This window comes from Heptranchias perlo, chromosome 21 (assembly GCF_035084215.1).
Source record: "Heptranchias perlo isolate sHepPer1 chromosome 21, sHepPer1.hap1, whole genome shotgun sequence".
Lineage (NCBI taxonomy): Eukaryota > Metazoa > Chordata > Chondrichthyes > Hexanchiformes > Hexanchidae > Heptranchias > Heptranchias perlo.
Window position 1 is genome coordinate 25,570,458 of NC_090345.1, and position 24,956 is coordinate 25,595,413.

Consider the following 24,956-nt stretch of genomic DNA (forward strand, 5'->3'; position numbering starts at 1 on the left):
TGCCTCACAATTATCTATATTGAAATTTATTTGTCAATTACACGCCCATTCTGCAAGTCTATTCCTGTATTTTGTCGCAGTTCTCCTTGGCATTAATTATACCCCCCAATTTGGTGTCGTCTGCAAACTCTGAAATTGTACTTTTGATTCCCGAATCCAAATTCTTTGTGTAAATGGTGAACAACAGTGGCCCCAGCAGCAATCCTCGTGGAACACCACTTCCCACTTTTTGCCAGTCTGAGTAACTACCTTTAACCCCTACTCTCTGTTTTCTGTTTTGTAGCCAGCTTGCTATCCATAGACTGGGTGCGGGGTTCTGGATGTAAATCTGGTGTAGTGTATTTCTCAAAAGACAATATATAATAAATTTTTAAAAGTTAAAGCATAATAGATAGGGTGGACTTCTAATCAGTCACAGTGAAATCACTGGCAGCCTATCTTCGCTGCTGTCCTCAATGTGATCCATGCCACCATCCTTGAGCTCAAACCTCCATGACAGTTCATAAGGGAATCTGCATGACAGGTCACATACTAAACTGAATAAGTTACCGCTGCTTCATCAGCTGTTTCACTTCTGTGTAAGAGTCTTTCATTGATTTCTTTCATTCATGTGTTTCTGAAACCATCTCCCATTTATGTGCATTTTCTTAATTTTAGAATGACTGTCTTCTGAGCTGTACATCCATCATCATATGAGTCATTTTAAATAGAAGAGGGGGAAGTTATTTATAAGTCTTAAGATGTTTTCTTTCCTTGTAGGCTGCTTTCCACAGATGCATCCTTCTCGTGCCTGGGCTGCTAACTTTCCCATGTTCAGCATCAATTGCCCCAGGATTTTATTTAAAACCCAATGGAGCCAGCATCAGAGGCAAATGACAGGCAATTCTGGAACTTCAACATGGAACCTTCTGAAAAGGGTCATGTGTTTATTCAAATTAATTTCTGGCTCATTTCAAAATATTCGAGGCTACATGTTTAAAAAAAATAAACATATAAGACCCAAAAATTTCACCGGAAGTGAGGGGAGGTTTGGGACTTCCACCTATCATGAGGTCCCAGGACTGTCCCCATCCTAATTTGTGAGATCAATAATTTAAATATACAGAGGCACGCAAGCTGTGCAAATTCAGCCTGCAACGACTCAGAAATGGGAGAGGGGCAGAGAACTCCTGCAAAGGTGGGAGTTAGATCCCAAAAATGCCCTAAGTGCCTCTAGGTGAAGAGGTAGAAGAGTTTCTAAGCACTCCAGTTAAAGCTGGTTTCAGACACTTTGTGGCCAGGTTTGACAAGAAGTGCAACTAACTTAACCCTCTCCGCTACAGGCTTATGTCATGTGCATTTGTGGGGTAAATGTCAGAACTTCAGGGATAACAGGTTTTACTCTCAGTCTCCTGTCATTTGCATACATGCACCACCTTGGGGGTGGGCACAACTTCTGCCAGTACCCAAGACCACTGGAATTTTATCGTGTATTTTAGACCAGGTGTAACTCTGGTGCATTTGACTTAGCTCCAAATCTACCCCACACACATCACCATCAACTATCTGGAGTTACACCACTTCTGCTCCACAAGGATTGAGGAATTTCCAGCCCTATGGTTCTTACATTAATTGAAACAAACATACCGGGTATGTCCCTCTCTGCTTTATTTGAGAAGTGCAGTGTAAAGTAGCAGCATCTAGGTTGTATTTTAAATCTAATTGCCAGTAAATAATCATTTTTATAAGCCAGGTTTACAAAGCTTTCTCTTTTGGAGCTGAGCATAAACCCCTAGGATGCAGAGTATTTTCCCCAAGCCATAAGAAAGAGGACGGCCAAAGTTTAAATGTCACAGAACTGCTTGCCGCATTGGAAGGAGTTTGAGCCACATTCAGAGTAGGCTTTGTCTTGTAGGTCTACAAACAAAAGAGATATTGTAGCTAACTATAATTTTTGTCTGTGAGTGTTTCCATTGCAATTTTTTTTGACTGTGCTGCAGTGCAACCAGTGAAATGGCTGAGGGAGACCAATCATGGTAGATGCTGTGTGGAGCATTAACTGTTGAAATAATTTGCTGCCGACGTACACATTTAACCTATTATCATAAATGGAATGATCCCGCACAATAGCATGATTCACTCAATTCTAAAGCACTGTCTACAAGTACGAGAACCTATACCAGAAAGATAGTGAAGGTGAAGAGATAGACACAACTAAACAAAATGTCTGAAATGGCTAAATGGAAGTAAACCAAACCAAATCATGAAATATTAAAGACTGCTGGTCACCAAGAGCAACTGATACACGAATATACAAATCTGACAAGAGAGGAGGAGTGGGGGAGGCATCCAAAGCCAAAAAATTTACTTCAGAAAGAAAGCTCAAAAGGTGCGCATGCTAAAGGGCCATGTTGGCTGAATCTATGTCTCCCCTGCAAAATTATGTCTCCAGGTACTTCAGCCTGATCCTTACTAGAACGTCCAAATCTGGTCTAAACTACATACATAGTTAATGCTTCAGTAGAGAGTTAGCACAAGCAATTCATTGTGTTACATTATCTGCAAGTGCTGCTTATTAATGAAGCCATATTTGGTTGCTTTTTTTGTTGGCAGGCTGGGGACTTTTAAATTTGTTCTGTGAATATGAAAGCCATTACAGGAATCAATGACTGTTGCTAAACCCATCAGAATCTCAGAGGTTACTCAAACATTTCTTAATCTGGCAAAAACCCTAATTGGACAGGGGGGCGGGGGTGGGGGGGAGATGGAGGTGATGCTCGAATGACAAATGGATAAAATCGACACTGTTTCACCGTGTTCTACTTGAGGTTAAAACTGAATACTACCTTTTCATGAATCTCCTGAGTAGATTGTGCGTCACAGAAAGCAACAGTTGCCATGTCCTTCAGGATTGGCATCTCCACGGTACAGTCTCTGCCATCTAGCAGTGCCACCAGAGGGCGTGGATGCATTGGTCCATTCATAATTTGCGGACGGATACCTGCAAAGAAGAAATGAATGTGAACTATTATTAAAATCTAATTCAAGTTGGGATGAGCATTGATCTTCAGCAAACTGAAATAAACCAACAGTAAAATGCAACTCAAAAAATATAAATGCTGAAAATCTGAAATAAAAATAGCTATCGGTGAAATAATAACTAGAATTATAACCAAGGCACTCATTTGTGTGCTTTTAACAGAAAAATTGACAGAAATGTGAAGTGTGATTAGTAAAAATCCTTGAATTTCATGTAATAAAAATTACATTTGCCATTAGAAACCAGTGACCTTGACTATCATACATTCCCTTACAGAAATGTAGTTAGTAACTATTCCAGTTCTATATATGCTACATTCTCAACATGAAAAGGCCTGATGTAAGCATTCTTTGTGCAGCAATTCTTGCCATACGATTCAATGCACAGTATAAAAATAAAAACCCTGTAGCACTAGTATCGCAGTGCTCGTACACTTGCCTTATGATTCTGGCTTCAGGACCACCTGCCACTCAGATCCTCCTACCACAGTTGTCACTCTTCGCCAGTGGCACAAGATAGGTTATGACCCACTGATGACGTGTTCAGTGGGTGGGCGGGGGGGGGGGGGGTAGAGGGGACTGGGCCCCTAAATCACATTTATTTTTATAAAATCCATAAAGCTGCAGTTTTGCACAGGTTTTTCCCCTCCCAACTTTCTCCCCTCTTCTGCTGAACCCAGTGACTCATGCTATGGGTATGACTGGCAGGCCTCTTTTCTCTAACTTTCTCCAACTAGTATCCTTTAGAGTGGGTGTTGGATGTATTTAACTGTGGACAGCATCAGTGCCAAGCCAGAGATTCACACATGCACAATTTACAGCAGCTATCAGAAGCAGGAACTGTGTCTGATTCTTCCCCCTCCCTAGATGAGGCCCATTGTACTCCTGGCTTGCATCAGCAGACCTAGCACAGATGAAGAATCAAACCTAGGACCTAAATATTTTTTTTCCCTGAAAGAATATTGTGAATTTTAAATCGTCCAGATAGCAGAATGAACATAGCAAAGTCAGCACATCTCATCTTTGCTGTGAAGTGTTGCAGTACACGCCTTCAACTATGACCTTTGCTGCAGCAGGGACAAATGAGAGTCAAACTGAGGCTTCACATCCGAACCTATCCTGGGTCGAATGCATATTCTCTGCTCCAGCTCTTTGCAAAGTGAAAATGTGACTCAGTTCCAAAGTTTCCTTTGAACTTTGGACACAGACTGATGGGTTGAATTTGACTTATTTTCACTGTGCTGGCACCCATATGGATACACTTTGCATTTCAATGTGTTGGAGCACTGACTTATTTTATTCAGGAGTGCAAAGTACCAGTGTTAATGGTGGCCTGCTTTAGCCATTTTTTTCACTAGGAAATCAGCAAACTTTCTTAATATGTGCACTTGAATACATTAAGAATAAATTTTGCCCTTGGGTTGCATCTGGACAGAATGTGAGCTATGTACCATTAAGGTGAAGAATGATAGAAGCAATTTGAGTTGAGTTTAGTTCAAAACCCAGTAAAAACAGGTTTTCCAGGGACCACTGGTCAAGTTTACTTTGAAGTTACCAACATCTGCACAAGACCTGCATGTCAGTAGCTGATGGCACTAGCATGGCATTAAGCCTGATATAAAAGCAGCTTAATTGCAGTACACAACAGGTACATTAACTTGTATTGGTTTAAATGTGATTTTTACTACGGCCTATTGGTAAGAATACCCTAAATAAGCCTGGGAACAGCACTGAGCACTGTTTCACACCATCAAATATTCATGAAGGCATCTCAATGAATTTCCAGCTAGGTTTCACTTCAGGAATTAAATCAGGGGGTCAGGGTGGGGAAAACCTCACACAGCCATTTCCTTGGGCCAAAGAGGAAATCATTTCTTGAAAAGTATGTATAGAGAGTCTACAGGCATTTGGAACACCTCTGAAATTTAAGGGGGATAAAATCCTGAATAACCCACCATGGTTGTGTGCCACATGCACTCTGGTTCTCTGTGGAATATTTCACATGACGATGGGTGCAGCACCACTCATTCTCTGGTGTGGGGAGGGGGTAAGAGAATGAACATGACCGGAATGTTGCAGTGCTTCCTTTACCTGGAGCTCTAAGCAAATAAAACGATCCCTAAATGCAGACAGGATAATATCTGATCCCAAAATCATATTGCGAACATAGTAGAAATCAGACACCAGTGAACCAAATCCAATTGAGTTCTACACAGTGCGATTTCTCCTCTGTTAGCAGGACATCTCGCTGCGTCTCTGCATCACTTCAATTCTGGCTGCACGAGGATGGGCTTAAAAAAATCCCAGCAGCGCTTTAAGACACCAAAGCAATGTCTTAACAATACAATAACGTGACATTTTGCTAGTAACTACTACATTAGCAGAACTGAAAGCACCCAGGCATGCTAGAACTCACGTTTATATTTTAGAGTGCAGTTTCTAACAGTTCTGAAGCTGAAGTGCCTGTGTACTCAGTATAGTGTCTGACCAGAGATTATTAAATATGATGGCTGATCAGACATGCTGTACAGACATAGAAATTCTAAGTCAGCACAAAAAGGCCCGAACTTCATCACAACAGAGTGCACACTGTAAGGTGCTGTTTTAACCTCCACAAATGTGCTGACTGGTGAGACGTCAGGACCTATCAGAGGCTACATTCTGCTATAATTTTAAATCTTTACCCTCAAAGTTAGAAAATATGAGCAGGAATGATCAGAGCACCATTTGTGTAGGTTTTCCTGGGCTATTTTTCCACTTTGCTAAATACTTGGGAAATAACCTATCCTGTAAATTACAAACTTGATCACTAGACAGGGTTAATGAAAATCACAGTCACAGTACAAGAACACAGTGATCTAGTACAAGCTTAACAAATTCTGACATATCCCTTTTGGTCACCTTCTTTCCCCCAGCAAGGAGAGCAGAGCAGTTATGAGTGCCCCATTGATTTGCTGAACAGAAGTACTCAGAGGACTCTTGCCCAATGCAGCTCCCCCCTGAAACACAATACTCCATCTGGTAATCTGGCAAAACGCATCCAACAAGGGAAGGTAAGGTTTGAGCAGCATGGGAGTCCTGCAGCTATTAGATATTTCTGCTAAGAACTGCTTGTGAATAGCATTGGGTAAAATGAAGGGGTTAATAATTATTGACTCGCCACCAGGAAGAATGAAAACCACTAAATATTACACTGAACTAAGTCAACAAAATGCAATTCAGGTGCACTCCCAAAACACTGCAGTGTTCCGTTCAAACAACTTGAGCTCCCAAAAGATGAGGAGCTGGCAAGAGCAGTGCAGAAACGGCAGGTTTGCAGAACATCTGTTACTGCTATCGTCTCTATCCAAACATTCAGTCACACTGCATCGCCACTAATTATTTAAAAACCTGCCGCTGCACATGTCATTTTTCTTCATCTTGCTAAACACCATTTTAACTTATGAATGACTGTAGCAGCTGCAATCAAGACTGGCAATGAAAACACATTGCATGAAGCCATTATTAATATAGTAAATATAGTATTTTTCCTTGTCAATATTGCAGATTATTTAGATCAGTGAAAATCAATTATATCAATCTCAAATGCTATTTCTGCCCAAAAACAGTCTCAAGACTAGTAACCTTTTGTAGGATAAAAACTTCTCCAACTGAAGGTGAAAGGTTAACTAACCATAAAGTTATTTCCAGAGACACTGCATACTTGTCTATGCTTCTTAATCACTATATTGACACTACCTCTGAATGTGCTGGGATTCTGCCATTTTGTAAAGGTCAGGCTAGCAACATCCTTGACCTTTCCCTGAGCCTACTCACAAACTCTAACAACAACACATATAATTTCTGTTAACTCTTAAAAGTCACTTTTTAATTCTGAAAATATTTCTGTTAAATGCGCCTGTTGCTTGTACAGTTTTTTTTACAGGGCCCCAGGCAGTGTAACATTTTACGAACATAGTATAAACAGAGATAGAGGGTAATGCTATTCAGCTGGATTGGGAGTGGGATGGGGAAGGAAGGGGTGTTGTCCATACTGAATGCACAATGAATGGTTTATTGGGCCAGTGAAGAATTCTGTATTTCAAGGTAGGAATTCCTGAATCTTCACAATCCCCTAAATGTAAAAGTTTATAGTACAATCTGAACACACTACAGCTTCTGAGCACTGGCATAAGCAAGGGATGTTTTAAAGGACCAATCTTCATGGAGAAAGTTCCTCTGTAAGGGTTACACTGCCATTAAAAATGGTTGAAAAATCAATGATTATCTAATCTGGCTCTTGTGTTGATGTACAGGAATCTGTCTTGCAAACCAGGAACGCACCACTTTTCTCACTATAATACACATTTGAATTATAAAGAACATGATTAAAAACAAAACTCTACTTTTCAACTCTTTTTCATTTCAAAGCATTACTGCTGACCTCCATCAACCAGAAAGTCCAGCCAGTGGACTATGGTCTTACAGATGCCAATCCACAATAGATATGGCGGTAGGGTACTTTGTTTTCGGTTAAGCAAACATAATTTTTTCCCCGTCCTCTCAAAGGAGAATGTACCCGACAACCTCGGCAGGACGTCCCAAAACTTGCTTGCACTGTAGTAAATAGAATGAGGTGCTGAGCATCTCTGGCGCTTTGCTGTTATGCAAACATTTATTTTGCTAATAATTTGAATCTCTTAACGCTAGCCACAGTTTTAGAGTCCCAATTGCATGATACTGCTAATTATTCAGCCCGTTAAGGGTCAAATATCACTTTACTCAAATTAATTTCAGTTACACGGGGCCTGATAATACAGCACCTCGATGCACTGGTGTTATCCAACATGACTGCCAGGAAAGAAGTGACAATTTGTGGAGTTTACAGACTAGTATCGGCAGATACCTGGGCCAGGCCATCCGTCTACACTCAGCTGAGGAATGAGGTGTGGTGAAGGGAGAGACAGGAAGGAAACAGCTTCGGTGTCACTAATAAACACACCAAGCGTGCATTTAGAGCTGGGCTCGAGCCTCCACAAAACCCAGCCCCAGCAACTGCTTTTAAATCAGTCTGTCCTTATTACACATTCTGATGTGTTTGTTTTGAGAAGCTTGAATCAAAGGGGACAATACCAAGTCTGCATTGACTGCCTGCAACATTTTAGATTGTGCTTTTTTTAAATCAGTTACAAAAAGTTAACAGACAAACTGCTCCAAAATGCTTAGAGAAGTTTGTTAAAGAAAGGTTATATGTTGGGATTTCTGGGATACAACACAGAACTAGGTAATTCGATTAAAGGACCACTTTCCCTTTAATTGTACACCTTCAGTCGCAAAATTAGTTCCTAATTTCAGTCGTTTTATTTGGGGAGCCAGGCTGTATTTTATTCAGTGGAGGGTTATGAGCTTCCACTGTCTACAGTACAGAGGACTCTACCTCCCCCTCAATTGAAAAGCTGAACAGCTTGTTGCATGGAGCACACTGTATAAAGTGTCTTTGTTTTACTGCTGATGCACAAAGACTGCTTGTCCTTGCTCACGTCTCCTGCTCTTTGCCACCCAGTCATATCCTATTCCAATGCCACCCCTGCCAAGTAAATTAGAGATTACTCCTTGCTAAATAGCAGCCTTTGTGTGACTGCTATGTTGCCGGTACGATCTAGCAGAAAAACAAAAGGGAAGCCATTTCTCTAATTCTCATTAATCTCCATTGCATGCACCACAACAGAGCTTAGATGGTTTAAATGTGTTAAACTGTAGCATATGAAGTGCGCATAAACAAACTAGTGACTCTCGTCAAACACACGCACTCATACATGCTCAAACGGAAGGATTAATCCACTAGTATAAACCAAACGTTTACAGTTTGAAAAGATGGTGCACAATTATTAAACAAAGAGAAAAGAAACAGGAAGTTTTCCTTGCCTGGAAAATGTTGTTTCCACATTCTTCAAATTAATACATTAATAAGAATCACACATGGTACATGGTAGCAGAGGAAGAAAAAAAAAGAGTAATTAAAAAAAAAACACAACAAGCAGACACTCAGTGTTCAGGGTCTAGTTCGCAGCCTCCGTCAGTACAACTACAAGGGATGTCTTCGATCAAGCAGTCCCCCTGCCCACAGCTGCAACATCTCGAGACAAATGTCTCTTTGAACACAAATGGAAAGAAAAGGCTTTTGTCCTGAGCTCTGAGGAAAGGTCCAGGCTCCCCTAACACGGATACAGTCACCTTCACACCACTGTAAACTCCTCACAGCACTCGCTCTGGACTCTGCTGAAGCTTTTAACTAATCACAATTTATTCCAACCCCTTGAAAAATCATGTGAGCCAGCCTAAAAAAAAACACACACTTAGAAACCAGACAAGCTGAATATGGTTTTTTTTATTATTATTTTGATTTGCAGTTTGATTTTCTTTTTACAACGTCTTCTGCTCTTCCTGCACTTCTGTTTATTTATTTTTTTTGTTTTCATTTTACACCCCAGTTAATTCCAATTCAGAATCTGAAAGCTGTGGTACTCTTCAGCTTTTTATTTCTGTTTATCTCATTCCCCACCCCCTTTATTTCCCACCTCTTGTCTTTACACGGCCTATCAGCAGAGTGGGTGGGGAATACAAGGCCGTAGACATATCTCTAACATCACAGGCAATGCTGCCCCATGGGCAGATGGCAGGACACAGTCAGTTGTTTCTCTCCACCTCCCCCCTCCCAACCCCACCCCAAATTGAGATGTTCCATAGATAGCAGCCCAGCAAAGCAGCAACAAATCAAACCAGATGGTGCTAAGTTAAACTTGATAATCAGACACTGGCAACAGAGTAATTTTAAAATCCTGATTCAATACATTTGCTCAGTTTTGATGGCACACCCTGGGTTGTACATATACTGTAAGTGCAACAGCATTGATAGCCAGTCTTTATGGCACTATAATTCTGAAACTACCCCAGAAAAGTTACAAAAACATGAAGGAATCTGAACACGGTTTTGGAAAGCGGAGAAAATGGAGTTAAGATCTGAGTTTGCCTAATCAGGCTCATCTCTACCATTAGATCATTAGTTGTTATCAGGTTTGTAACGGTGTCAAGTGAAGAGTGGATTGGAAATTTATCTCAGTGAAACTAATACAAAATTTATGTTGGCATTTCTTAGCCATTTGTAACACATTTACCTTAAAGGGTAAAATAGTGTGATTGCTGTAGTGTGGGAACAGCAGCGGAGGGGGTACAGGTCAAATTCACCAGAAGGATACCGGGGCTTAAAGGGTTAAATGTATGAGGACAGGTTGCATAAACTAGGCTTGTATTCCCTTGAGTTTAGAAGGTTGAGGGGTAATCAAATCGAAGTGTTTAAAATGATTAAGGGATTCGATAGGGCAGCTACAGAGAAACTATTTCCTCTGGGAATCCAGAACAAGAGGGCACAATCTTAATATTAGAGCTAGACCATCTAGGAGTGAAATCAGGAAGCACTTTTTCACACAAAGCGTAGTGGAAATCGGGAATTCGCTCCCCCAAACAGCGGTGTACGCTGGGTCAATTGAAATTTTTAAGATTGAAATCAATAGAATTTTCTTAGGTTATGGTATCAAGGGATATGGAACAAACGGAGCTGAGGTACAGATCAGCCATGATCTAACTGAATGGTGGAACAGGCTCAAAGGGCTGAATGGCCTACCTCCTATGTATATATATTTGTATATATTTCTAGCTTTTGGTGTGAACTCAACTGCCAGTAGCCACCCAAGTTAATCTGCATGCTTTGGACTGCATGCAAGTTCTGGACTAGCAGGACAATGGCAACAGAGCAGAAAAGTCACATGGCAATGAATAGAAAGAGAGAGAGAGAGAGACAGTACAAATTAGACCTGCAGAGCCAGGCCTTGCTATGTGCTGGCACTAATCCAACAAGTTTAGAACTTCATTCACTTTGTAGCTTCCAAGAATTTGCATTTCTTTCTCCAGAACTGAGGGTAACACAGGCTTTGCAATAATAATTAAGTGGTATCAGAGTTATTGACTTCTGTAATTCCCTCTAGCTATGCTCCTTACTGATGGGATTTTCTTGGCCATGTTTGAAGTCACTGTGACAGGTGCTTTTTCCTTGCCTTTCTGCGTATCTATGAATACAGAGAAAAGTGGTTCACTGGGGATTTATTCTTACATAAGACATCTTACTAAAACAAACACAACTCTGCTTTTTTCAAAAGGGAACTAAACCCCAGTGGCAAAGTCATTGCTTTCGACACATTACCCGTTGTAGTAAAGGACATGCTTCACACAGAAACAGCGAATGCACATTGACACTGCTTACCCAGAATTCTCAGCTGGAAAAAAAACCATCACAGTAACCCAGGTAACTCCAGTAAGTGAGCACAGCTCTGACTACAGCCACAAGAACCAGCTCAAAGATATTCACTGTACTTAAATCAGGAGCAATCTAATAAACTAAATTACTTTATTATTAATATTTGCTGGTCACTGTTATAAGAATGCAATAGATGGTTCAAAATTGCCCTCATTAATCCTCATTTAAGTAACTTAATTCCTTAAGGACTGGTAGCAAGTACTAAAATATTTTTTGTTATACTTTCTGGATACTCGCTGATGGATCTTTTTCTCTCCAGCTTCATGTCTTCCTGCACTATACAACAGCATGGCTAATGGTCAAGCCTCTTTGCTGCCTCATCCCACTCCGTCATGGCTGCTAAGAGGTAAGCAGGGCTGCACGAGTAGATTAAAACTGTATCTTTCCATCTTCTAGTGCAGCTGCTCACCTTCAGAAAGGGCACCAGTTGAAATCAGGAACTGTCAGCATGTAACGATTGAGCATTTAGGGGCATGGAACCCACAACTCACCACATCATAACAGGAAGGAAATGTGCAAGCTGCAGCTTTAATAATGTTTTAACATTTTCTTACAGCTCTTATATGGTTAATACAACCTTACAACAGCTAATGGTTCCTCCCTTGGCACTGATGAACTCTTCACAATCTGCATATGTTTTTGAGCTTGACTTACAGTACAACACACGTGATCCCTGGAGCGATGGGATAACACCTCAGTGAAGAATGACTGCACCCTTATTCTGAGATACCCTGCCCTTCCACCTGAAAGAAAACCTAATCCCCTAAATTCCCAAGCCTGCTAGCACCACATGGCAACTGAGCTCAGGTAATAGGCAGCCCTGGAACCTGAGCCCCTCAATTATCTCGTCAGATGTACAGGGGGAAACGAGCTCCTTCTGTGGGGGTTCCCTTTCCCAGGTAGCTGCCAAACTGGAAAACTAGCTTAAAAAAAACTGACAACTCAAAGAACCCTGGCCTATAACATGCAGTTACACTGAAAGTGCAGTAGGGCACTGGCTTGTCATAACTTAGCTGCAGTTGTTCCCAACATTGCATCATTGTGTAGCAGAAGAATGTGGTAGAAGTTGTGGATTCGTATTAGTACTCTCTGTTGCTCAATCTGATAAATTGTCATATTTCCCTTTTCTCCTCAAACTGATGCTTTTATTTACCTCCCATTTCAAGCTGGCATTCTTCACTTTACCCCCAGTTCATGCTAGCACTCTTCTGCCCCCTCCCCATTTACTGGCTTCACTCTTCCGCCCCCACCTGCTGTTGCTCCAGAGGATTGAATGTTGTTGCACACTGTGGGCTCGATTTTAAAAGTAAAAAAACGGGTGGGTTGGGGGCAGTGGGGGGGCATTGAAAATTGACACAATTTCAGACCCACCCCCAATCCGCCCATTTCCGGTTTTCACGGGGGCGGGCGACCAACCCGCTCCCAGGAGGCGGGTCAGGCCTTAAAACCTTTCAAGGAGGCTTCAGGCCTCCAGTTTTCACGAATTCCCGATTTCAACCCTGGGGGGCCGGGATTCCCGGGCCTTCTGTTTTACGCCTCATGAAAGCAGGCAGAAGGCCCGAGACTGCAGGTAAGTGCCTAGAAAGGCACAGCTTGTGGGCCCGGAGGAGCAGGAGTGCTTCCCTCAGGCCTAACAAGCCTACCTACACCAACCACCCCATCCGACACCCACCCTGATCGCAGACCGCCAACCCCGACCCCAATCCTCCCCCTCCGATCCCCGATCCCAATCCTCCAACCCCGATCCTCCGACCTTCCTCCTCAACGATCGCGGACCCCTGCATTGACCCTCGATTCTGCTCCCCCTGCATCTGACCACCGATCCCATCCGCCACGACTCACGACCCCCATGCATATCAATGCCCATCAGCGCCCCTTGCCCACCCCTGCCCCTTGCCCACCTATGCCCCCGTGCTCCCCACCCCCATCCATGGAAACAAAGACTTACCTGCAGACATACCTGTACACGTTCTCTCCCTGGCTGGTCTCCCGTCCGACTGAGACCAGCCTGTCAATCAGGCCAGTCAGTCGGACAGGAAATCGACAAAAAAAATAAAAGACCTCCTTACGTCAAAATCGTAAGGACATCTGGGAAACCCGGGTTTTCCGACCCCAAATTGACCCTCCCGCCCCCTTCCTGGCTCCATTTTAAAATCACCCCCGTTGGGTGGGAATTCCCAGTCACAGTGTACAGCAATATTTATTCTCCTGGCGCTGCAGCAGGAGGTAGGAGCCTGGAGGAGCGCTTGGGGAGGGGGGGAGGGGGAGAGAATTTTGAGATGGTTGAGAAGACGAGGAAGAGAAGCCAGCCAGGAATGGGGCCCTGCGAATGGGAGTGGAGCCAATTTGCCTCTGATTTTCATAAGAAAATGTGACAAGCAGACACTGCTCTGAAAATACCGACTGCATCAAATGTAGAAGGTTGGCATGTAAGGAGTTACATTTGAAAATTTGTAAAGACATTTAAGATAGAAAGGGAAGGGGATAATTGATAAACTAATCAAACTTAGAGAGGATAAAACCCCTGGTCCAGATGGATTGCATCCACTCATATTAAAAGAAGTTAGGGAAGAGATAGCAGAGGCACTATTACATAAATATAAAAATTCATTAGAAAAGGGAATAGTGCCAGAGGACTGGCAGACAGCTAATTTGATTCCTATATTTAAAGAGGGAGATAGAACTAATCCAGCAAGCTATAGACCAATTAGTTTAATATCGGCGGTAGAAAAGATAATGGAATCCTTACTCAAAGATGTAATAGAAAAACATCTGAAACCAAAAATATAATAAAGACTAGACAGCACGAATTTCAAAAGGGAAGGTCATGCTTGACCAACCTTATTGAATTCTTTGAAGAAGTAACAGAAAGGGTAGACAAGGGTAATGCAGTAGATGCAATATATGTGGATTTTCAAAAGACGTTTAATAAGGTGCCGCATTGTAGACTCATGACTAAGGTCAGAGCATGTGGAGTCAGAGGACAAGTAGCAGAATGAATAGCAGTAGGGGTTAAAGGTAGCTACACAGACTGACAAAAGGTGGGATGTGGTGTTCCACAAGGATGGGTACTGGGGCTACTGTTGTTCACTGTTTATATTAAAGGATTTGGTCCCGGGAATCGGAAGTACTATTTCAAAATTTGCGATCGACACCAAATTGGGGGGTATAGTTAATACTGAGGAGGACTGCGACAAAATACAGGAAGACATTAATAAACTTGCAGAATGGGCATGTAATTGGCAAATGAATTTCAATATAAATGAGTATGAGGTGGTACATTTTGGTAGGAAGAATAAGGAGGCCAAATAATCCTTGGAAAATAACAGCCTAAATTGGGTAAAAGAGCAGAGGGATCTGGGGGTACAGATACACAAATTGCTAAAAGTAGCGTCGCAGGTTAATAAGGCTATAAGAAAAACAAACTAAGCCCTGGGGTTCATTTCTAGAGGGGTAGAATTGAAAAGCAGAGAAATTATGTTCAACTTGTATAAAACCTTGGTTAGACCACACTTGGAGTATGTGCACAGTTCTGGTCTCCATATTATAAAAGGATATAGAGGCACTGGAGAAGGTGTAAAAAAGATTTACTAGGATGATAACAGAACTGAGAGGTTATAACTATCAGGAAAGATTTAACAGGCTGGGGCTCTTTTCTCTAAAAAAAAATAGAAGACTGAGGGGTGACCTGGGAGAGGTCTTTAAGATTATGAAAGGGTTTTATAGGGAACAAGTGGAGAAGATCTTTCCACGTGTGGGAGAGACCAGAACTAGGGGCCATAAATATAAGATAGTCACTAATAAATCCAATAGCGAATTCAGGAGAAACTTCTTTACCCAGAGAGTGGTTAGAATGTGAAATTCACTACCACAAGGAGAAGTTGAGGCGACTAGCATAGATGCATTTAAGGGGAAGCTAGATAAACACAAGTGGGAGAAAGGAATAGAAGGAAATGTTGATAGGGTTAGATGAAAAGGATGGGAGGAGGCTCATGTGGAGCATAAGCACCGGCCTGAACCTGTTGGGCTGACTGGCCTGTTTCTGTGCTGTACATTCTATGTAATCTATGTGATGTAGTTGGTGGTATTCCATTGTGGAGGACCACCTGCAAATACAGGCACAGTACCAGGGACCCCCTATTCCAACTTCCAAAAGACAATATCAGCTACCCAATGAATAACAGAGCTATCACTTCAGAAAATATTTATTGGTATACAACTACAGAAAAGTCAACAAATGCAGAAATACAGAGAAATCTTACGTTAGATGGACAATAATCCGATGACTTCACAGAACCCCTGGGATCCTCTCTTGGGGGCCTAGGATCTGGGGACTGCAGTTTGCAAACCTATAATGTAGAAGGGTTTCACCAACATCAAGGAGCATGGGTAAGCATTGCTGTCATTAAAACTCGGGTAACACAGCTTCCCAATCATGAGTACATGGACTATTAGTATGTTATGGTATCATGATTATTTGAAATGTCACGCTATTTTGATAAGTAATCACATCAGTAAATGCTACATAGAGACATTCCTAGTTCCATACTCTTGTTCTGTCATGTCCCATATTATTCCCACTTTGAAGGGGCTTTAAAGCTCATTATCTTGATTACAATAGCAAATTATGAGATCGTCCAACTTTATTCTTCATTCTTCAGTCAGATATTGCAGAAGATTCAGAGAAATTGTTGGAACCATGGGAACCCTATAAATTACAGACCAGTTCTCAGATCATAAAGCCAATTTGTATTATCATTATTATGTCTCATAAGAATCTGCATGCTGGAGGAACTTTATTTTTTTAAGTTATAACCTGAGGAAATTCTCCCAATTATAAATTATCAGGGTATTTAAATAATTCTGACAGAGCAGGCCAAGTTATTACCACAGCCTTTCTGACATTCTATACATCCACTAATAAGAGAATTGACTTTATACAGCCATATGTTTTCCATCAGTTAGATTATACCTATAAACTGTGACAGATTCCAAAAACACATTTAGCATCAGACTTGAAGAAATTATATTGAATGACAATAGTGCAGAACTGCGTGGAGGTGTCGGCAGTACACAGCATATTAGAAAAGCATGAAAAACAGCCTGCCCCCTTATGTTGGCCCAAGAGGGTGATAAAATATGTTCATATAAGGAACTAAATACACAAATTCTTACCATACTTACTGTTGTTAGATAATATAACTGCACTCTGCAGGTGGGGTCCACATGTGCAGCCTCAGTGGGTGGTGCTTGGGAGGACATTTTTGTGTTATTAGCCAGCTGGCCTACTCAGTGTATGAAAAAATACCAACATGGTTTTGGCCTGCGTCTGCACAAAGATTGTCACACTAGTAAAGATTTGGCTGGCACTGATTTACTAACAAGGAATCAAACCAGTTTAATTGCACTGCAATATGTACCACAGTACTACAATTCTTAAAACCTTTTTTTCAGTCAATATTATTTGACTTGTGGAAATAAGAAACCCCTTCAACAGATTGACGTTTTCTTCTTACACTGTAGGAACAGTTTCTTTTCTAGCAACAAGACGTACTGCTGTAGTGCTGGACCATTGTTTTAGATCACTGGCAAACATGTTTAAGGATTAAAGGCATAGCCTTCTCACTATGAGTTAAAGCCGGTGAACCGACAGGCTGTCATTTCATATTACATTTGCTAAATCATGCTGATGTGTGAAACCTGGATTGGCAAATCACTGTGCAATTTCTTGAACCAGTCACTCTGGCGGACCGCTATCATTGGTCCAATAACTTGGGTGTGTTGGAAAATGACTTATGGAAGCAAATTGGTTGTCACACCATTTAGATTTTAGTTGACTAACATGTAGATTATTTGACTGCCTTGTCAATGGCCAGATTAGTTGTAAATGATGTGACAAGTGGCCGAATACACTTGATGTGAAAACTCTTGCGTTTGTGCTGAGGAGAGAAAGTATGTTTTCCCTTCAGCCAGCAATTTTAATATCTTCATACAACTGGGGTGCAGAAGTACAGTCTGCAGGTAGTGGGTTGGATTTTGACTCAGGTAGAAAACTGCATTTCAGGGACAGCATTAACGATAAATGGTGAAACGTACAGCTCTTCTGTGGAAAAGAAATAAGGAACCAAAACAGACAATGTAATCTTTAAACTCCTGCCATTCTGCAAACTAAAGCCTATGGGACTTTTTTTTTTAAGTCAAATGTTTGTACTTCCAAGAAGTGCTGGGATGCTGGTTCACATTTGTAAATCGTCATACATCTAAGTTCTGATTGCAGCCACGCCTCCTGGGAAGGCATGATGGAGAAGTAATGGGAGAGGAAGCAAGATGTGAGTGAGTGAGTTACTGACGACCACCCTTGTGCCTCTCTCAGCAGGCAACCCAGAGTGGAACGGGCTGAGACTCTGGAGTACTGTGTGTTGCACAGGAAGATCAAAAGGGAAGGGGAAGAAAATCATTTTTAAAAAGTCCATTGCACTGTTCTGGGTTCATAGTGAAGTACTTTTCACTTCATTGTATTAGGGAAAATCTGGGTGCTGAACATAAAGAGTGCTGACCTGCCAATTACATCACGCAAGCACTAGCTTACAAGCATTACTGTTACTGAACAAGCAAATTCCTTGCAGTAAGTATTCAAATTGGACTGATTGCTCTGACGCTGGCTTGGAAACATAACATAGGACCGTAACGAAAATTCAGCTCTTCTTCTGCTGAACATGTACCGTCTGCCTTATAGTGACTCTACCCCACTTATTTAATCACCCATGGCAATATTCCACAAAATGTTGACAAAATGTAAACATCCACAACTTGCATCTTCACTCACACCTCTATTGTCAGATCTGACCCGGTTGCTGTCTTTAACAGCACAGCAAGCATTGTGTTCCAGGAACTATCTGATCATCGCTCTCTGCAGTTACACAGATTGCCAGTTACACTTCTCTCAATAACAGCAGGGCTGCTCTCAAACCACATCCCAATTTTCTTCTAAAAATTCTATCACAATATCCACTGAGTGGAAATGCTAGATTTTCCACCTGTTCATAATTAATGGACAGACAAACGAGCCCAGTTGTGGCAAGATATTGTACAATGTGAACCAATTAAATCGATCAGAAAGTTTAAATCGGCACTCTAGGTAAACCTATTCGCAGGTGGTTTGTTGAGTGAATTTAGCACTGCTACAAACTTGCAGATTGAGTGTTGATAATAGTGTATTTGCACTCTGTTTCATGGTGAAAGATCAAAGGACTGATTATTTGGAGTTTGACTAAGGAATTCAGATTGTCTAAATCTAAGCTTTGGCTTTCCTTGATTAGACTGGCTCTATCAACCCAAAAATCCAAACGACATTTTCTATAAATTGTGCAACTTTAGGGGGCGAAATTCATTCAAAAAATTCTTTGACCAAAAATAAAATCATGCTAAAAAGACATGTAAATTTACAAGCTGTCGACTAATTATTCTCAATGTCAAATTATTTGGCTGGAATATCTCGACAAATTCCCAAGATCTGTGTATGTACCGGATGCCTTGTTTATTGGACATGTCAGATTAAGTTGCCTCAAACCTGCATGTCAGATAAATGAGACGTCTCACAAGATGATTCAACTGCAAAAAGTGACAAATGATGTCATCCATGTAAACAGGATACTGTAAATTGCTGTTATATTATGGGTCATTCAGCACAGTGTGATAAAATGGGAGCTTTGATGCATTCATATAAATAACGCTGCCGGTTATAACATTGTATTCTATTTATTTATATTTTCCGCCTCTTCTCGTGAACTATTCTCTCTTTTCTTTACTGCTTGCTAGTGTACAATTTCATGGGTGTTGGCGTTGACGAGCTGTTCGAGCCTGAGCAACACCACAAACAAGCCCAATTCTGTCTTCGCCGGATGTCCACAAAACATTATCTTCCTGCATATGCCGCTGCATAGACATCTGGAGTGGCAACTCTTTCTAGTTTTCCCCTCGCTAATCCAAGTCTGCTAAGGTCAATTGAAATGTCCTGGGGCCAAGTGTCCCGACTGGTGCTCTTGCTTTTGCCTAGGGTATGGTAGTATCGTGGCTATGATACTGGACTGGCGGGTAGGTGGACAGCCAGCCATTCAAAGGTGGACCAACTGCACATTTAACTGTCTAAATATTAACCACACTGACACCATGGGCTCAATTTTAAAAGGGTGCAGGATGGAAGCGGGCGGGGGGGGGGGGGGGGGGGTCAATGGGCGCGTGGCAAACCCGAAAAATAAAAACTTACCGTCCCCACACGATCGCGATGGTCATTAATCTTGTTTCTGGGCTTCGCGCCCGGCAGCCAGCCTGATTGCCGACAGAAGCTGCAATGCCGGCGGGGAGGGGGGGCGCGGAGAAAAAGAGAGAAACGTCATCCGGCGCTGCACGAGAGAGTGGGGGGGACAAAGATCAGGGGGGCTTGGGACATCGGACATCAGAGCAGGGGATGGGGGAGACCTCAGAGGGACATCGGAGAGGGAGGCATCAGTGTGGGGGGAGGGGGGGGGGGGGGGGGGGAGAGACATCGGAGTGGGGGGGGGGACATTGGAGAGGGAGACATCAGAGAGTCATCGGACATCGGAGTAGGGGGGTGCAGGTGACATCATTTCAAAGGTAGGTTTATTTTTTTTTTTAAGTTGTGAATCAGAAGCCATGCGAAAGCCGCCCAGGTAAGTTGAAAATTGTTTTAACTACCTAATATGTACGAAATAAAGTACCTTCAGTACCTCAATTAGGTACACTGGCTTCTTTAAATATCTTTAATCGCCGGCAGGATTTGCAGGTTTGGGAATGGCGCGCGCACCCAAATGCATCTTTGTGAGACGCGGAAGTTGGCGTGTTGGGGCCAGGTTCGTTTCCCGATCCTCATTTCCCCGATTTTCGCAGTCCCCCCGCCCCCACACTTCCAAATTAAAATTGAGTCCCATATGTGGACAATGTCACTGCGCACAAGTTAAATACTAATGTATAGTTATAAAATGTCTACATTGGTCTCGTCGTTCAACTCTGACAGTCTTCGATAACACCACTGATACAACTAGCCAAAATGGAATATGCCTATCTGCAAAACTGATATCTAGTTCTAAATCAAAAAACAAGCGTATATGGACTGACTGAATTTATGATCTAAAGGCCTTTTAGTTGGTGTGGGTGTGATGGATAAATATGTTAATAAAAGGTCTTTCCTGCTGAGGATAAATATGCAGTACATTGTCAAAACTGATGCTTTGGGAGATTAGCTGTCGATGGATACAATGGTAATTCTATGGAAGGTGTCAAATCAAATCAAGTTGAGTGACAGCCTGGGTACCAGTCCATTGGTTTAGTGTGAACATACATCTGGTTCCGATGGTCCAGTGGCACTATGAATCTAACTTAATGGTGGGTTAGAAAAGTCCACCTCGCCTAATCTGGTTAATTCATTTTTCTTGAAAGGGTTGAAGAGGCAGATCTGTATCAGACTAAATCTATTTGACCCTGATCAAGTTATGTGGTAGCATAAGTGCTACAGTATTTAAGGACAGTAGTTGCCTCCCATGTCAAACACCAACTTTTCTTTATCAACTGAGGTTAATGTTATGGTATTGGAAGATAAATGGTTTGTTCGCTCAATTTTAGTTTGAGCTAATTCCACTTTTAAAAATTTTCAGTAACCTTTAAATGTTCAGTTAAATTTTCCTTCTTCACATGAACAATTTCTGTCGGTGAAGATAGCCAAGAGCTTACCCTCGGGCCTTTACCAGTGCTGCCTTTCAACTGGCCCCTGGCAGGTTCCCTGTTCCGTCACTTCGAATGTCCATCTTACAGTTCAGCTAAGATCAAGAATTCATCGTGTGAGTAATGTGGGAGTGAGCTGTCATCCCACCTCAATGTGGAGCAATGTCTTAACACACCAACATGCTGCACAAACATAAGAACAGAAGAAACAGAAGCAGGAATAGGCCAAATGGTCCCTCGAGCCTGCTCCACCATTCCATAAAGGCTGATCTTTGACCTCAACTCCATTTTCCCGCCCGATCCCCATATCCCTTGATTCCCTTTGTGTCCAAAAGTTTATCGATTTCAGTCTTGAATATACTCAACGACTGAGCATCCACAGCCCACTGGGGTAAAGATTTCCAAAGATTCACAAACCTCAGTGAAGAAATTTTTCCTCATCTCGGTCCTAAATGGCCAACCCTGTATCTTGAGACTATGGCCCCTAGTTCCAGATTCTCCAGCCAGGGGAAACAGTTTATACGTTTCAATGAGAGGCCAGCCTCAGAAAAATATCTTTTGAGGAATGTTTCAGATGATTTATTCTTCTGTGCAATTTTTAAATCTAGAAAAATCCCTTCTCTTAATTATCAAAAGATCTACCATTAGTCCTAGTAGAAGAATCTTGAGACTCATTCTCATCACTCTCCCTACTTTTCTTCTTTCCCTGAAACCATCAGCCCTTTCCTCCTCAGGCCACCATTACCTACTAGTAACCTGCATCAAAGCAAAAGCTGTCCTGATCAAATATTCAAAGACTATCAGCGATTGTTGCCGAGTAACTGATGTTTTTTTGAGATATCTATTCAGCCAGCAACTATGGGACATGACAGTTCTGTGCTCTTATCTAAATGTTTTTGACCTGAAATGTTGTCACAGAAAATTCAATCCCCAGCGTTAACTCTAATCTTCCTTGCTTGCGCATGTGCCAGATGGCGCATTGCTGTTTGCTGAAAGATAATTAAAAAATCCTCATCCTGAGGTAAAGGCCTTGCTTCCAAAGCTATGGATTACTCCCTGCTAATTGCAATATACAGCCTCTCATCAAACACAGAGGTCATTTTTGGAATAGATTACATTGCATTCATGACAAATGAAAGTCAGCTAAGGAACAGCTAAGTTCACTTTATTCTCAAACACAGCATTAGCTTTTAAACACCAGATTATGCTATACCATTTCTTTTAAATTACAAATGATGTCAAAACAGTAAATGCCGCATTACTTCGGGTGGAACTCTACATTACATTTGAAATAGCATTTTGTCACAAGTTGAAAGTTCAATCTGGGCCATTTGTTACTCGCTGAAAGTGATGGTCCAATGTTTTTATGTAGATAACCTGATCCTGACTACAGCCTTAAATCCCAAACCCCCTATTTATCACAGCAGCTCCAATTGAGTAGGCACTCCCTCTTTAGGAGGGAGTTGAAAATCTAGCAAGGAGAACGCCATCCTGTGGAAGCCAATACTTCCTGTAAATAAGTCACAGAACAGCACTAATGGCTGCCAAGGAAAACTTAGTGGGTCAGACTATCACACCCTCCCAAGTTAAGGAGGAATATAAAACTTGGGCCTGAAAGCAAGAATAGAAAAACTCAAAAATGAGAAGGCAGTGTGCACAAGTAAGAAAAAATTAACTAATGCTGAGTTAGTGGCTCCATTGGAAATTAACTGTATTATATACCTGATGCTGGAAAAATGTCAGTAACCTCAGGTTAGTAGCGTCAACTTCTATACAAAAGACCACGGGACAATGTCATTATTTGAAGGCTCGTTGAATCTTTATTAGTTTGAATAAGCATCTGTAAGCAGGAGCAAAGATCTAGGAAAATTGTGGCAGTCATTGCATTAGTTTAAAACCAAGTTGCATCATCCCATATTTTCTTATTCTATATTTGGGATAGGGGGGTCACAGAAAGTAGAGGAAGCGAGTGAAGCTGAGAGAGAAAAGAATGGGGCAAAGAAAAAAAAGAAAAGACAAATGTGAGAGAGAAAAAGGAAATCAAACTTCAGGAGAGACCTAAACAGGCAAAGAAACAAAGGCCTTGAAACTATGCAGGGAAAATATTAGTGTGCAAACGCTTCACATGTTCATATGAAATTTTCCTATCCTCCATTTTAACATAGGCATTAACCAAAATGGGTCATCTCCTCTGAAAATTGCCAAAGGAGCCTCATGCAAACCATGTAATTTCAACACCAAAGAGAGAAAAAGCAAAAAAAATCACGAAAAGAAATAAAAGCAGGTTTTTCTATTCACTAAAATGTTATGTTTTATATAAAACCTCTGTTGTATATCCTTTGCTGTATATTTTCCTGTATGGACTCACCTTGGATGTCAACAGTTTTACTATTTTTGCATGCTTTTATTGGGATATTATCACTTGTTTATGTGTACAAGGAAATATTTAGGAAAAGCACTGCAGAGATATGGGAAAATACATGATACAACTGTAGTGTGTAACGTGGTAGATTGAGGGTGAGATTGGGTTTCCTTCAACTGATAGGCAAAATGAACGATGCAAGAGAACTGCATAACAACAGGATAAGCAGTGATAGCACAACAAAAACATTTTCTGTTGCATGTTAGCTGCTGGAAGTTCAGGACATTCATAATTCCTCTAACAGTGCTATCCATCAAAAACCCTGCTGAAGCTGTAATACAGGCAGCGAGTCACAGTGTTGCAAATCAGATCCATTTCAAAGCCTAATCTTCAACTTGAGGGCAGAGTAGATGATGTTTGCAAGAGCAGGATAAAACATTCAGTTTTTCATTCATGGTTTCCACTCTAAATACATATATTGTTTGCACAGCTAGAGATCTTGTCTCCCTGAGAATATTGGGTTATCATCGGGCACTGGCGGAATCAGTGACGCGTTAAAAACGCACACCCGAAGACGGAGGCCCGAAGCTCGCTCGAAATGAACATGTTCAAGGAGCCTAACGCCTATTTTAGGAGAGTGCCCCGGGCACTCGGAAGTTGCCAGCTACCAAAACGGCAGCCGACGCACTTCTAAAGCTGGGGGGGGGGGGGGAGATCTGGTATGGAAAACTGCGCCACGAAATTGGTCCATTTTGCGCCCAAAAAACAGGCATGGCAGGGGCCAATTTCCCCCCTAAAGCCTCTTGTTCTGATTTTTCTTGAGTTGCTTTTTCAATTTTTGGCAAAAGGAGACTGCCTTGCCCCAACTACTTATCAAATCGATGGTTAATGCTGGGAAAGTACAGCCCTCAGTATCTATTTCAATTCATTTTTTAAAAATTCGTTCATGGGATGTGGGCGTCGTTGGCTTTATTGTCCCTTTGATGGTTCTTCAAACCACAAGTTGACTACACTGCGCATCTTACATTGAGTACCAAGTTTTCTTGCCCTATTAAGCCAATTGCTTGTTTTTTTTCTTTTTGTTTGGGGGCAAATAGGGGAAGGGAGAAAGAATAAAATCATGTTTTTTTTCCCTCTACCGCAATGCTGGTGCTGACATGAAAAGTCTGATACAATGTGTGTTTATTCCATAACAGATCATGGTCCTTTTACAGAAAGATCTTTTAGAAAACTAAAAGTGTTCCCTGTGTTTTCACTGAAAAGTTGCGAGACCAGTCTACAGTCACTGCGCGAACCAGGCAGCTGGTCCATGGGACCATCTCCTTTCAGACTATTACCTAAAAAATGACTTGCAAATGGAAGAACAGATCTTTTTTCAAGAGAGCGAAAACAAGCAGGTTTTTGCTCACAGGAAGATAATATTTGTGGGTGTGCTGATAATGTACTTTTTTTTCCATGAACAGTAATGTATATAGAAGGCAGAACACT

General features: G+C 41.6%; 1 protein-coding gene across 10 annotated transcripts in view; it reads right to left on the bottom strand.

Moving 5' to 3' along the window:
• Window positions 1-24,956, bottom strand: part of ctbp2a (C-terminal binding protein 2a) — a 245,497-nt gene that overhangs the window by 48,785 nt on the left and 171,756 nt on the right. For 9 of the 10 annotated variants that reach the window (XM_068002331.1, XM_068002334.1, XM_068002338.1 and 6 more), the window contains one exon: window positions 2,826-2,980. In XM_068002331.1, coding sequence (XP_067858432.1) covers window positions 2,826-2,980 — 155 coding nt within the window. Of the gene's footprint in view, window positions 1-2,825; window positions 2,981-8,922; window positions 9,245-24,956 lie in introns of those variants that run through there. The other variant, XM_068002339.1, reaches the window with a different exon arrangement.